General features: G+C 32.1%; 1 protein-coding gene across 1 annotated transcript in view; it reads right to left on the reverse strand.

Moving 5' to 3' along the window:
* CCDC178 (coiled-coil domain containing 178) overlaps nucleotides 1-15,243 on the reverse strand; it is a 351,257-nt gene that overhangs the window by 287,652 nt on the left and 48,362 nt on the right. Inside the window, exon 9 of the mRNA XM_045527704.1 lies at nucleotides 11,069-11,211. Within this exon, the coding sequence (XP_045383660.1) occupies nucleotides 11,069-11,211 (143 nt within the window). The remainder of the gene's footprint in view (nucleotides 1-11,068; nucleotides 11,212-15,243) is intronic.

Consider the following 15,243-nt stretch of genomic DNA (forward strand, 5'->3'; position numbering starts at 1 on the left):
TATATAGTTGTCTGATGTAGGGAAAAAAATCACAGTAATAAAATGATAAAATATCCATTTTCATAAAATATTAGCAAGTAATACAGATAATTCCAACTTTTTGTAAGATACCATAAACAAAATAGACTAGGATATTAATATTTGAAACCCATATAAAAGATCAAAGAGTATATCATTTATTCAGCAGTCCCCAACCTTTTTGGCACCAGGGACTAGTTTTATGCAAGACAATGTTTCCACAGATTGGAGGATGGAGGAGTGATGGTTTGGGGATGATTCAAGTATATTACATTTATTGTGAACTTAATTCTATTATTATAACCACTTGTGATATATAACAAAATCATTACACAACTCACCATAATGCAGAATCAATGGGAGCCCTGAGCTTGTTTTCCTCTAACTAGATGGTCTCATCTAGGGGTGATGGGAGATGGTGACACCTGAAATGTGTTGCTTATGTCCAGTCTACTCCATAATCTCATTTTGGTTGCTGTCACTGCAAAAAACCCTGCTTCACAAAGACAAGATGTTGGAAATGGAAGCAGGCTTTTCAGTGCTTTTGTGGAAACCTCAGGATATTCTGCCTTGACTTTAATCCAGAATGTATGGAGATTTGGAGTTGTCCCAAACATACTTTTAAGGCCACTGTCATTTGTGATCTCAAGCAGTTCATCCTCTTCTAGCATGGACAAAGTTGATTCACCTGGCTTTTTCACAAATGGGTTGTGGATCCATTCCTTCCCAGTCTGGGGGTCTTTTGTGGTTGGGACGTAATGTTCAAACTCTTTTGAAAGCCGAGATAGGTGATCATGCACTAGCTGGGAGAAAGCAAGCCCTAGCTCAGTATCTTTCAATATTTCTGCTAATGTTTGAAACATATCAAAAAAATTCCAACGTTCACTCATCACTCCCAGAACTCCAGTTTGACTTTGAAAGCAGCCAGTTTATCTGCCGACTTGAACACAGTTGTCTTTCTCCCCTGAAGTGACAGAGTTCTTTGAACAGGTTGAATATCTCACACAGATTAGCAAGTTTTTTGACACATTTTGTGTCACTGAAATGCGCTGCCTATGGTGACTATTTTTCTAAAAAGAAATTTCTGGAGCAGCTCTCATAACTGAAAAACTCTGGCCAGTGATCTACCTTTAGAAAGCCATCTCACTTCTGTGTATAAGAGAAGACATACGTGCTCTGTGTCCATTTCCTCACAGAGCTGCGTGAACCAACATGAGTTAAGGGCACTTTAATGTGGCTGATAATTTTAATCACATCCTGCAAAATGTTGTTTAGTTCAGGCAACATATTTAGGCTAGCCAGCGTTTCTCTATGGATGACATAGTGTGTAGACTCACATTCAGAAGCGACCTCCTTGATACGAATAGTGAAACCAGAAAGCTGTCCAGTCATGGCAGCCGCTCCGTCCATGCATATACTGACACAAAATGACCAATTTAGTTTTCCTGATATGTAATCATTCAAAGACTTGAATAGTTCTGCAGCTGTGGTGTTGGTTGGCAATAAAAGTGCACATACTATATCTTTGTGCACATCCTCCTGAAACATATGTTGCACAAAAACAAATATCATTGCCTTGTCAACATCGGTAGATTTGTCAACCTGGATTGCATACCACAGTGACTCATTAATCCTCTCTAACAATCATGCCTCAATATCCTCTGCTATTTCATCAATTCGTCTAGTTATGGTGCTAGTTGAAAGAGGAACACGTGCCACCTTTTGAACTGCAGCCTCTCCTAAAAGTTCCTTAGCAGCAGGCAGGATTGACTCTTCACCAATAGTAAAGGGATTCTTAGCTTTAGCCATGTGGTTAGCCACTAAGAATTCTGCTCTCAGTGCAGACACATTTGATGAAGTGGTGGCCTTCAATAATTGCTTCTGTTCTTCATGTTCATGTTGTTTTCTTTCAAAAAACTCCAAAGGCTTGTCTTTTAATGCAGGGTGCTTTGTCTCCATGTGGTGAAGCAGTTTTGAAGGTTTCATGGATTTGTTGGATAGTGGGTCGCCACACATAATACAAAGTGGCCTTGGAGAATGTGAATCACCTGTTGCAAGGAACCCATCCATAATTTAAGTAGGACTCTTTGTATTTTCTTTTAAATGTAGCTTTCATTTTGTTGGCAGTCTTAGAGTCTTCTGCTGTCTCGTCATTGGGTTTTTTCCACTTACCAAAGCAGCTCTCCAGTGACGTTTGTTTTTTACTCATTTTTGCTAAGGTTAGCTTGTGGGCTTACCCAAACCATGACTGAGACGAGTGCACAGTGCAGGAAAGAGGCATGGACAGAAGTGGTAAATGAAATAATGGGCAGGCCACATGCAGACTAAGGTCGGATTCTCACTTACAGCCTACCACCAGATGCAGCTTAATTGTCACTTGCCACTCACTGAGAGGGTTTTGATATGAGCTTGCAAACGATTGATTTACTGTGGTCTCTGGTCAGTCAAACCTCTCTGCTAATGATAATCTGTATTTGCAGCTGCAAATCCACCATCACTGCCTCAGCTCCACCTCAGATCATCAGGCATTAGATTCTCATAAGGACTGTACAACCTAGATCCTTCCCATGTGCAGTTCACAGTAGAGTTCGTGCTCCTATGAGGATCTAATGCTACTGCTGATCTGACGGGAGGTGGAGCTTATGCGGTGATGCAAGTGATGGGAAGTGGCTGTAAATACAGATGAAGCTTCACTCCTTCGCCTGCCACTCACCTCCTGCTGTGCAGGCTGGTTCCTAATGGGCCATGGGCCTGGACCTTACTGGTCTGGGGCCTGGGGAGTGAGGACCACAGATTTATATGTAATAAAATCCTACAAATCAATATGGAATAGAAAAATTATCTAATAGGCAAAGGTGCAGAGAATATAAGCAATAAATTCACAAGAAAATAAATGCCAATTGCCAATAAATATATGGTGTGCTAATTGAATCGGCCCAGGTTCTCATGCACCAACCCTGATTCCAGGAGTATAGTCAAATAAAACTGAAAGATACAACTTCACTACAGAAATGAAAATTAAAGCAACAAATAAGCAAGAACAAAATTTTTGTTTATCCTTCTATGTCTGGACAGTTCAGGTTTACTTATCAGAATTCTAGTATCCAGGTAGGCAATGACAGGTTGGAAGCCTCAACATTCAAAATGTATAAGTTTGGTTAAATTTCCTTCTTCTGAACTTAATTTTTCTTCTTTCAATGGTATCTGTTGCCTTTGGTGCAGAGAATAAACTATAGACTTTTGTCTCAGAGGTGAACAATTGCCCAGTGTCATTCAATGTGTGAGCTACAAGTTATTTTAGTTGTTTCCTTATTTCCATTTCCTGATGAAATTGATGCCACTAAGTCCTCAGACTTTTGAGGAATGTTTAGAGAAAAAGTTTGCTATTATGCTTGTCTCTACTAGTAGTTTAAATTTCATCATTCTTGTATCTGCTAAACCAGAATAAATTTAGAAGAATAAAATGGGAAGAATCACTCTACCCATTGTAAAGAATTACATGCAAGTTCAGCTATCAAGGAAGTGTGGTATTGGCAGAGGGATAGACAAATAGTTCAATGAAACAGAGTAAAGAATGCAAAAATAAATCTATACAAATATGCCCAACTCATTTTTGACAAAGTTATAAAAGCAATTCCATAGAAGCAATTTAACATATGGTCTTGGAACAATTACATATTCATTGGCAAAAAATAAAAAAGGAACTTTAAACTAAATCTCACACTTCACAATTTAACTAAAAATCATTTGTATAGCTAAATATAAAGTGCAAAACTATAATATTTTTAGAAGAAAACACAAGAGCTAATCTTTGTGACTTGGGTTAAGACAAGAGTTCTTATGCATGACAATAAGCACAGGATCCACAAAAGAGAAAAACTGATAAATTGAATTTTATCAAAATTAAAAACTCTGTACTATAAAATACCTTCATAGAGAGGTGAAAAGACAAGCCTTTTCTAAAATATTGAAAATATTTGAAAATTACATATATGGTAAAAAAAAACTTGTATCCTTAATATAAAAAGAATTCTGTACACTCAACCATGAGAATGCATACATTCCAATTGGAACATGTGCAAAGCACTTAACAGATGCTTCACAAAAGAGAAAATGCAATAACAAATAAGCACATGAAAACATGCACAGCACAATTAGCAATTAGGGAAATGTAAATTAAAGCTATAATGAGATATCACTACAAACCTATTAAAATGGCAGAAATTTTAAAAAAATTGTGATCTATCATAGAGAAACTGGATCTCTCATTCATCACTGGTATGAATGCAAAGTGATATAGCCACTCTGGAAAACAGTTTGGCAGTTTCGTACAAAACTAAATTTATACTTAACATAGATCCCATTAATCAAACTCTTAGATATTTATCTCAGAGAAATGAAAACTTATGTTCACAAAGAAATTTCTATATAAATATCCACAGTGACTTTATTCATGATAGCAAAAAACTGAAAACAAATTAAATGTCCCTCAAAAAAGGATGGTTAAACAAGCTCTGGTATATCCATACAATGGAATTTCATTCAGTAATAAAAAAGAAATGAACTCTTGAAACATCCAACATTGCAGATGGGTCTCATGATACTTAATGAAAAAAAACAAAATAAAAGGTTACATGCTGTATCATTCCATTTATGTCACACTCTCAAAATAACAAAACTATGGAGATGGAGAAAAGATTAGAGGATGTCAGGAGATAAAGATTAGGGGTGTGAATAAAATTGGTAGCATGAAGGATAAACTTGTATCTTGATTGTGGTGGTGGTTACTGCATCTATATATGGGATAAAATTGCATATAACTACACACACACACACACACACACACACACACACACACACGAAAACAAGTAAAAAAATCTTGACAACTGAATAAAGACTATGCCAATTTCTTGGTTTTGATACTGTGTAACAGTTCTTTTAAGACATTCCCATTGGAAGAAGCTGGGGAAAGGGTACCCAAGACTGTATGTATAGACTCCCGTAAGTCTAAAATTATTTACAAAAAAAAAAAAAGCTTCGATAAAGTAGACCTGAATAACTCATCAAGACTAACATAAGAAACAAAAAATATAAATATACTATATCTGTTAAAGGAATCAACCTGTAATGAAATAGCTCCCCTTCCCCAAACACACACACAAATCCAGGCACTGATGGCTTAGATAGTGAAATACTCAAAACACTTATAGAAAAAAAATAGTCCCAATTTTATATAAATTATTTAAGGAAAAATATAAAGACCAACATTTAATACAGCAATCATAACCATGATAACAAAATGTGACAAGAAAAATGTTATATGACATTAGTATTCATGATCATAGGTAAAATAATCCTGAACAAAGATTAGCAAATTTAATCAGAGATATATCCAAAAGACAACATATTGTGACCAAGTGGATTTATTTCAGGAGTGCTATATTTCTCTAACATTTGAAAATTAATTTAACTCACCACATTAACAGAATAAAGTAGGAAAAGTACTATCATCTAAATAACTGTAGCAGAAACATTAATAACATTCAAAACTCATTCATGGATTCTAATCAGGTCAAATAGGAATAAAAGGGAAATTGAATTAATATGGTAAACAGTACATACAGAAAATCTACATCTATCATCAAAATTAATGGTGTAGATTCTTCCCACTGAACTGCTTCCCACTGAGATTGAGAAAAAGACATAGATGTTCACCAGTAGCACTTTTATTCAATATTTAATAAAGTACTTAGTGATATAAGACAAGAAAAGGAAATAAAATATGTAAATATTGAAAAGGAAAATATTATTATACTTTCAGATGATAAAATTATGTATGTAAAAAAATCCAAAGGAATTTGTAAACAATTAGAATATGCAAATTAGTAAAGCCACTGAATACAAGATAAATATATAAAAATCTGAGCTTCTATTAATATATAGCCATGTGGTAGACTAAAAAATGGTCTCCCAAAAGATATCCACATGTGAAAAGTTTGTCAGTATTATCTTAGATGGCAAAAAAGAAGGGAAGGGGTCTTTGCAGGTATTAAGGATCCTGAGATGGAGAAATTATCCTGGATTATGCAGGTAGACACTAAGTGAAATACATGTATCCTTTCAAGAAAAAGACAAAGGGAGATTTTACCACACACATAGAGGAGATGGTGATATGAAGATGGAACAGAGAAAGATTTGAAGATGCTGGCATTGAAGATTAAAGTAATGTAGCCACAGCCAAGGAAAGCTGAAAGCTACTATAAAATGGAAAAAGTACAGTACAGCTGTAGTAAAGAAAAAAGTATTTTCTCCCTAGAACCTGTAAGAGTAATACACTCCTGTTCACACATTTGTTTCAATTCAGTGGTACTGTAACAATTGTAAATACATATGCACCCAACCTGGGAGCACCCAGATATATAAAGAAAATATCAGATCTAAAGGGAGAAATAGGTCCCAATAAAACAACAGTTTGGAACTTTAATACTGTACTCTCAGCTACAGAATACACATTCTTTTCATCAGCACATGCAACATTTTCCAGAATTGATCATATGGTAGAATACAGAACAAGTTTTAAAAAATGTTAAAAAATAAAAATCATATCAACTATCTTATTTGACCACAATGGAATAAAACTAGAAATCAATTACAAGAGGAACCTTTGAAACTGCACAAATTACATGGAAATTAAACATACTCCTGAATGATCAATGGGTCAAGGATAAAATTAAGAATGAAATTTAAAAATTCCTTGAAACAAATGAAAATAGAAACACAACATACCAAAAATTAATGCCTACACCAAAAATTAGAAAGATTTCAAATAAACAACTTCACAATACATGTCAAAGAACTACAAAAAGCAAGAACAAGCCAAATCCAAAATTAGTGGAAGAAAAGAAATGACAAAGATCAGAGTAGAAATAAACAAAATTGAGACTAAAAAACAATACAGAAGATCAATGAAACAAAACATTGGTGTTCTAAAAAGATAAACAAAATCGATAAACCATTAGCTAGCTTAAGAAAAAAAGAAAGAAGACTCAAATAAGTAAAATCAGAAACAAAGATGGACAGAGATACCACAACGAATACCAGAGAAATACAAAGGATCATTAGAAACTCTTTTGAACAACTATATGCCAATAAATTTGGAATCCTAGAGGAAATGAATAAATTCCTGGACATAAACAATCAACCAAGATTGAACCAAGAAGAAATAGAAAATCTGAAGAGACCAATAACAAGTAATGATGTTGAATAAATCATAATAAAAGTTCTCCCAACAAAGGAAAGTCCAGTATTGGATGGCTTCACCACGGAAATCTATCAAACTTTAATGAAAAAATAATATTGTTCCCAAAAGTTGAAGTGGAGGAACCCTTCTTAACTCATTCTATGAGGACAGCATAACCCTGATACCAAGATTGGTCAAAAACACAACAAAAAAAGAAAACTACAGGCCAATATCCCTGATGAACATTGACACAAAAATCCTGAACATAATGCTAGCAAACCAAATCCAACAATACATCAAAAAGATTAATACACCATGGTCAAGTGGAATTTATTCCAGGATTGCAAAGATGGTTCAATATATGCTAATCAATAAACATGATATAGCACATCAAAAGAATGAAGTACAAAAATGAAACGATCATTTCAATAGATGGAGAGAAAGCATCTAGTATAATTTAACATTCTTTCATAATAAAAACTCTCAATAAATTAGGTATAGAAAGAAAGTGTCTCAACACAATAAAGTTCATATATGACAAATGCACTGCTACTATCATAGAGAACTTTTCCTCTGAGAATTGAAAAAAGACAATAATGTCCACTCTCATCATTCTTATTCAAAATAGCACTGGAAGTCCTAGCTGGAGCAATTAGGCAAGAAAAAGAAATAAGAGAAATTCAAATCAGAATGGAGGAAGTAAAATTGTCCCTCCTTGAAGATGACATGATAGTATATATAGCAAAACCTAAAAACTCTATCAAAAATCTCTTAGAACTGATAAACAAATTCAGTAAAGTTGCAGGATATAAAATCAACATACAAAAAAATCAGAAACATTTCTATACATAAACAGCAAACTAGCTGGGAAAAAAATCAAGGAGATGATCTTATTTATAATAGGTAGAAAAAAAGAAGAAGAAAAAAACCAAAAACTAAATTTAATCAACAAGGTGAAAACCTCTACCAGGAAAACTGTAAAACACTGATAAATGAAATTGAAGAGGACACGAACAAATGGAAAGACATTCCATGCTCATGGATTATAAGAATTAATATTATTAAAATAAACATTCTACCCAAAGCAATCTACAGATTCAATGCAATCTCTATCAAAAAACCAATGTCATTTTTCACAGAAATTTCTTCAAAATATATTACACTATACGGCTGTAGTAAACAAAACAGCACAGTATTGGCATAAAAACAGACATATAAACCAATGGAACAGAATAGAGAACCCAGAAATCAATCCACATATATACAGCTAATTGATTTTTGACAAAAGTGTCAAGAACACTCATATTTTATTCTCTTCAATAAATTATACTGGGGAAAGTGGATATGCACAGGTAGGAGGATGAAACTAAAACCCCACCTCTCATCTTAGACAAAAATCAACTCAAAGTGTATCAAAGACCTCAATGTAAGAAACAAAATTAAAACTACTAGAAGAAAATATAAGAAAAACATTTTAGGACATTGATCTGAGAAAATATTTTATGAATAAGACCTCAAAAGCACAGGCAACAAAACCAAACCAAATGGGATTATATCAAATTTAAGAGTCTGCATAGCAAAGAAATCCACAGAGTGAAAATATAATCTACAGAATGGGAGCAAATATTTGCAAACTATTAGTCCAATAGGGGATTAATATTCAGAATATACAAGGAACTCAAACTTTTCCACACCCAAGACCAAACAATCTGATTGGCAAACAATCTGAACAGATATATCTCAAAAGAAAACAGATAAGTGGCCAAAAATATATGAAAAAATGCTCAATATCACTGATCAACATGGAAACACAAATCAAAAACCACAATGATATCATTTCAACCCAGCTAGGATGGCTTTTATAAAAAAGACAAAAAATAGCAAATGCTGGTGATGATATGGAGAAAAGGGAACACTTAACACACTGTTGGTGGGAATGTAAACTAGCATAGCCAATATGGAGAAAAGCATGGAGGTTCCTTTAAAAACTACAAATAGAACTACCATATAATCCAGCAGTGCCACTACTAGGTACTATCCAGAGAAAAGGAAATCAGCACAAAAAAGAGGCATCTGCACCTACATGTTTATTGCAGCACTATTCACAATAGTGAAGATACGGAATCATCCTAGGTGTCCAACAACAGATGAACAAATAAATCAAATGTGGTATATATACACAATGGAATACTGTCATCCATAAAAAGCATGAAATCCTGTCATTTGCAATAACATGGGTGGAACTGGAGGGCATTATGTTAAATGTAATAAGCCAGGAATAGAAAGTTAAACACTGCACGTTCTCATTCATATGTGGAAGCTAAAAATATTAATAGTTGATCTCATACGTAAATGTAGAACAGAGGATACTAGAGGCTGAGAAGGGCAGGGGAAAATGGGGGATAGGGAAATATTTGTTAAAGGGTACAAAATTACAGCAAGATAGGAGGAATAAGTTCTAGTGTTCTATACCACTGTGGGATAACTATAGTTAATAATATATAGTTTCAAATAGCTAGAAGGAGGACGACGAATGTTCCTAATACAAAGAAAGAAAAAGTAGTACAAAATTAGTAATTGTACAGAACAGCGCTTCTCAAACATCACCTTAACATCTTAGGACTGGGCTGAGCCTGAGATTCTGAGTTTTGAATGAGCACCCAGATAATGCTGGTGTTGCTGTACAAAGATTAACTTCCATTATTAGTATCCAATGAAACAGTAAAAAACAATACACCCAACAAGTAAAGGTTAAATGTTATTTTCAATTACACAAGGAATATTTAATAACAACAACAAAAAACACATACAACTGCACTATCAATTAAGATTCAACAATTTTCAACAGTTGAAACTAATGTTCCCTGGCCAAAATACAATTCAGCTGGAAAGCAATAATAAAAAGTTAATTAGAAATTCATCATAAATATTTGAAAAAACACATTTCTTAGAAACCCATGGGTCAAGGAAGAAATCAGAATGAAAATTAGAAAATATATATGACTGAAAGATAATGAAAATGTAACTAATCAGGTGAGTTACAAAAGAGATTTATTTATTAAATAATGTTTAAGCACTTGTTGAAATATACATTGGATGTGAGAAAATATAAACACTTTAACAAATGGATGTAATCTAGATTGTAGGATTTTGTATAAATTGTATTCATTTTTTGTATATTTATTTGATTCTAGTTCCATAATGAATATGAGTTTTTCTATACTAAATCATTGATCAATTTGAATAAATATTTTTTTGTCATATAGAACCATAAAAAAGTTAAAGCCAACAAAAGGAATTGAAAAATATCAAAAAATACAAATTCATCAGAAACAAATGTAAGGGAAAAACTTCAGTTAATAATATGTAAAATATAATTAATTAATCTATGTATCTAAAAGTATTTCATTTTATTAGTCATCCAACAAACTCAAGTTAAAATAATTAGATGCTATATCTATAATTATTACATTAATACCTAATTTAATAACATCCCATGCTGGGAATTTTTTTTATTTGCAATATAGTGGGAATGTATATTATTATGACATTTCCTCAGGCAATTTGACAATATATATGAAAAATTTTAAAATGACACAGAAATATAGTGCTTTAGGAATTTATATATACATAAATTTACACATATTAAAATATATAATATTTCAATTTATATATAAACCTAGTGATAAGAGTATAGGTAATTTAAAATCTTTTCTCTTTATCTGCATTTTTTGTGCAGGAATATATATTACATTCCTAATTAATATCTAATTTCTCAGTGCAGTAAGTGCATTTGTGAAAAATTCTTACTTGTAGATCTCTAAGTTTATTTCGTCACCGTGAATATCTTTATCCATTTCTTCTTTATTTTGTTTAGCCCTCAATTTGGCATTTTTGCAGGCATCTGAAGCTTCTTCAAGTTCGTCATGAATTTGATCAAATATTTCTGTTACCTAGAAATAAAAATATTTTTTCTAATATATGCACCTAATGGTTAATTAAAAGAAAGACCTTTAACTTAGGGTAGTTTTGATTTAGGTAAAAAGTTCTTTACACACATTTTCGTCCCATAGTTAGTCTATTGTTCAGTAAGTGGAGTTTCAGACTTCCTTTACCCTGATAAGGCATCAATGCTGGGGTTGTATAAAAGCTATTCAAGAAAATATCTTCAATATCCAAGTTAACATGTCCAAAATAATGTCATTACCTTTTCATTCCAAAAAATCCTGTTATTACTTATTGCTTTTATTGTTCAAATAGTATTATGCTATACAAAAAAACAGAAAACAAAGATGAATAAAGAAAATAGATAAAAATCACCCATATTCCCCTCAATCAACAATAACCATTATTATCTTAGTGTAATGATCCAAAATACTCAAATTTACTGTTTATTAATTCATAAACATCATAGTCATTCTCCTCTCTTTCTCCATCTCTCATTCTCATCTCTTCTCTCTCAGTCCCCCTATTTGTCTATTTCTGTATCACAACTTTTCTTTTGCATAATATTTCCTCATATTACACATTACTCATAACTCAATCATTGTTAATTACATGCATGTTATGCACAACCTGGCATGCACAACATATGCATGAGGGGTATATAATATAAACAGTACTGTGATGAAGAACCATGTAAGGAAACTGCATAAATTATAGGTAAACTGCTTATCCTTAAATATTTTCTTCAAATGTACTGTTAAAGAACATTTGTTGAGTCAGAAGGGAATAGCATGTATTTTAAGAATTTTGATTAACACTTGTTGCCAAATTACTCTCCAGAAAGGGGTAACAATCTATATTCTCACCAGTAGAATTGATGAGAACCCATGTCTCAAAACTCTTTGCAAGATTCTACACAATTTTTTTTCTAATAATATTTTGCAAATTGGCAGACAAAAAGTTAGTGTAAATTTTACTAGAATTTGATGACTTTTTACATAACATTTTTGGAATGATTGACATTTTTTACAATAAGGTTTTATAAATAGTCTTAAATGTCTGTATCTTTATAAATTTCTTTTAAATATTTAATTACTTACTGGGAATATATATTTTCCATTTATATTTTTGACTATTGCAAGCATAGAGAAAAATTATTTTTATTTATGATGGTAAAAGTATGTTGTATTGGGTGATTTAGTTTTAGTAAATACAAACTTATTTTGAAAAGAAGAGTTTTCTATTTGGTATTTTCGTTATAATAATGTAAAAATAATTTTATTTGCTTATATTAAATGTATATCTCTAATTTCACTTTATTGTCCTATTGCATCAGCAAAAGTCTCCAAAACACTATTAAATTCTAATGGAAATGTTAGATATACCTGACTTGTTCCTATTATTCCTTGAAATGACTTTAAAATTTTAATGATTAATATGAATGCTAGTGATTTTTGTGAAATAATTCTTTAATAGATGCTATAATTTCTTTCTAGTTTAATCATTTTTATTATTATTATCACCTTTTGAATGGTAACAAATACATCTCAAGCACCGTTTGATAAAATTATGTTTTTTCTTTTATCATGTTTATATAATAAATTATATACCTAGATTTTCTGCTGTTGAGCTATCTCTGCATTGCTATAATAAATTATTTTTGGAATTTTGTATTGTTCTCTTATACTGAAAAATTCTTTGGCAGATATTTTGTGTTATATGTTCAAATATATATTTATTGGTAAATTTTTATATTATAATATACTTTTTGTACAATTTTCATAAAATTTCAGTGGATTATGTCAGCCTCACTTAATTTAAAATCTTCTCTCCTTTTCTGTGAACTGGATATTTAAAACAATATTGGAATTATTTGTCATTTATAGGCTAGATCAAACCCAACTGCAATATCACAAAGTATAGACTGTATATAAATTAATAATGATAAAGTAATAAGTAATAAAGCACATTAATCTAATATTTTGTTTTTGATTTCTCTTGATCTTGGAATAATACTCATATATTTAAAAAATATTTTTGGTTAAGGTATCTTTTAGATAGTATAATTATTTTTTTCTAATTTTAAGGGATATCTTACAATGTATTTTTAAAAATTTATGCTTTTCTAATATATTTATAATAGTTTTTTGTTGTTGAAGTAAAATTCATATAGCATAAAAAGAACCATATTAAAGTGTACAATTTGGTGGCATTCAGCATATTCACAATGTTGTGCTATATTTTCATATGTTGAACCATCCTTGTATTATTGAGATAAATCTTACTTGGTTATAATATATAATCTTAATGCTGGATTTGGGTTTCTAGTATTTTATTGAGGATTTTTGCACCTATATTTATAAGGCATATTAGTCTATAGTTTTATTTTCTTGTGATTCTTTATCTGGCTTTAGTAACTGGATAATGTTGGCCTCATAGATGAGTTAGGAAGTGTTCTCCCTTCTCCTCCTCCTTCTTCTCCTTATCCTCTTTCTCTTCTCCTTCTTCATCTTGGAAGAGTTTGAAAATGCTTGGTGTTCATTTTTCTTTTTGTGTTTGGTAGAATTTACCAGTGAAGCCATCTGGTCCTGAGCTTTCCTTTGTTTGGGGGGCAGTAGTTAATTATTGATTCAATCCCTTTACTTGTTATGCACCTGCTCAGATTTTCTATTTCTTCTTGATTCAGTTTTGGTGGTTTGTTTCTCTAGGAATTTTCTCCCATTTCATCTAGGTTATCTAATTCATTGGCAAAGAATTTTTCATAGTATTCTGTAACCTTTTTTATTTCTGTAAGACCTGTAATAATGTCCTTACTTTCATTTCTGATTTTAATAATTTGAATTTTCTCATTTTTATGATCAGTCTCACTAAAAGTTTGTCAATTTTATCTTTTTAAAAACCAACTTACTTTTTATAGCGTTTGTTGTCTCTACCATTTTTCTATTTTCAATTTTACCTTCACTCTTGATTTTTACCATTATCTTTCTTCTGCTTCTGATTTTAGATTCCTTCTCTTTTTCCAGTTTCATATGGTATGTAGTTAGGTTATTGATATGAGATTTTTTTTCTTTTTAAATGTGTCCACAGCTATAAATTTCCCCGTGAACACTGCTTTCACAGCATCCCGTAAGTTTTGGTATGCTTGTTTTCATGTCCATTTAATCTCATTCATGATGATGCAGGCACTATTATTATCAGATTCATATCGTAAATTAAGAAACTAAGGCACAAAGGTTAAAAAATGCCTAAAATCTAAATACTATAGTGGGATTCAAATATATGGACTAATAATGCTTCGGAACTTGTACTCTAAAACACTATTCTATTTTACTTTCCTGCAGTCTCTATGCATGTAATTTCTGTTTCTCTCTGAGGAAATATTTGGGCCTCTCAGTGATCATAATTCTGCTTTTAATTTTTGAGTTTTGTCAGTTATGCTCATTTTATCAAAGAAAAATATAGTTTCACTTACTAAGATATCATCACTCTTCTTCTACCTTAAAGCAAAGCATTTTCATATTTTGGCTGCATGACATCAATAATCTTTTTAAATAGCACCTCAATTTCATTATGGAAAATTACTTTCCTTTGCATTGTTTGCCCTTAGTGGATTGTTTCATCACAGTTACTGGCTTCCATGACAGAAGAGAAAAAGGCTAAACTCTCACTCATGTTGACCCCAGGAATAGCTAGAAGGTGGCCCGCTGATTTAACGGCAAGTAAGCAGAAGCTCTAATTTGGAGATTTGAGACGCAATGAACAGTACAATAATGAGGAAATGGGTGGCCATTGCATTAATGATGGTTGTAAGTAGGCAGGGTTCTCTGGAGAAACAGAACCAACAGGAGAGAGGAAGAGAGAGAGATAAAAAGAGGGATTGATTGATTTTAAGGAAATGGCTCACACAATTGTGAAGGTACAAGTCCATAATCTTCAGGGTAGGCTGTCAGGCTGAAGACCCAGGGCAAAGTTGCAATCTGAGATCAAAAGCAGTGTGCTGACAAAATTTCTTCTAACTCAGAGGAGATCAGTCTTTTTTT

The sequence above is a fragment of the Lemur catta genome, chromosome 16 (assembly GCF_020740605.2).
Source record: "Lemur catta isolate mLemCat1 chromosome 16, mLemCat1.pri, whole genome shotgun sequence".
NCBI lineage: Eukaryota > Metazoa > Chordata > Mammalia > Primates > Lemuridae > Lemur > Lemur catta.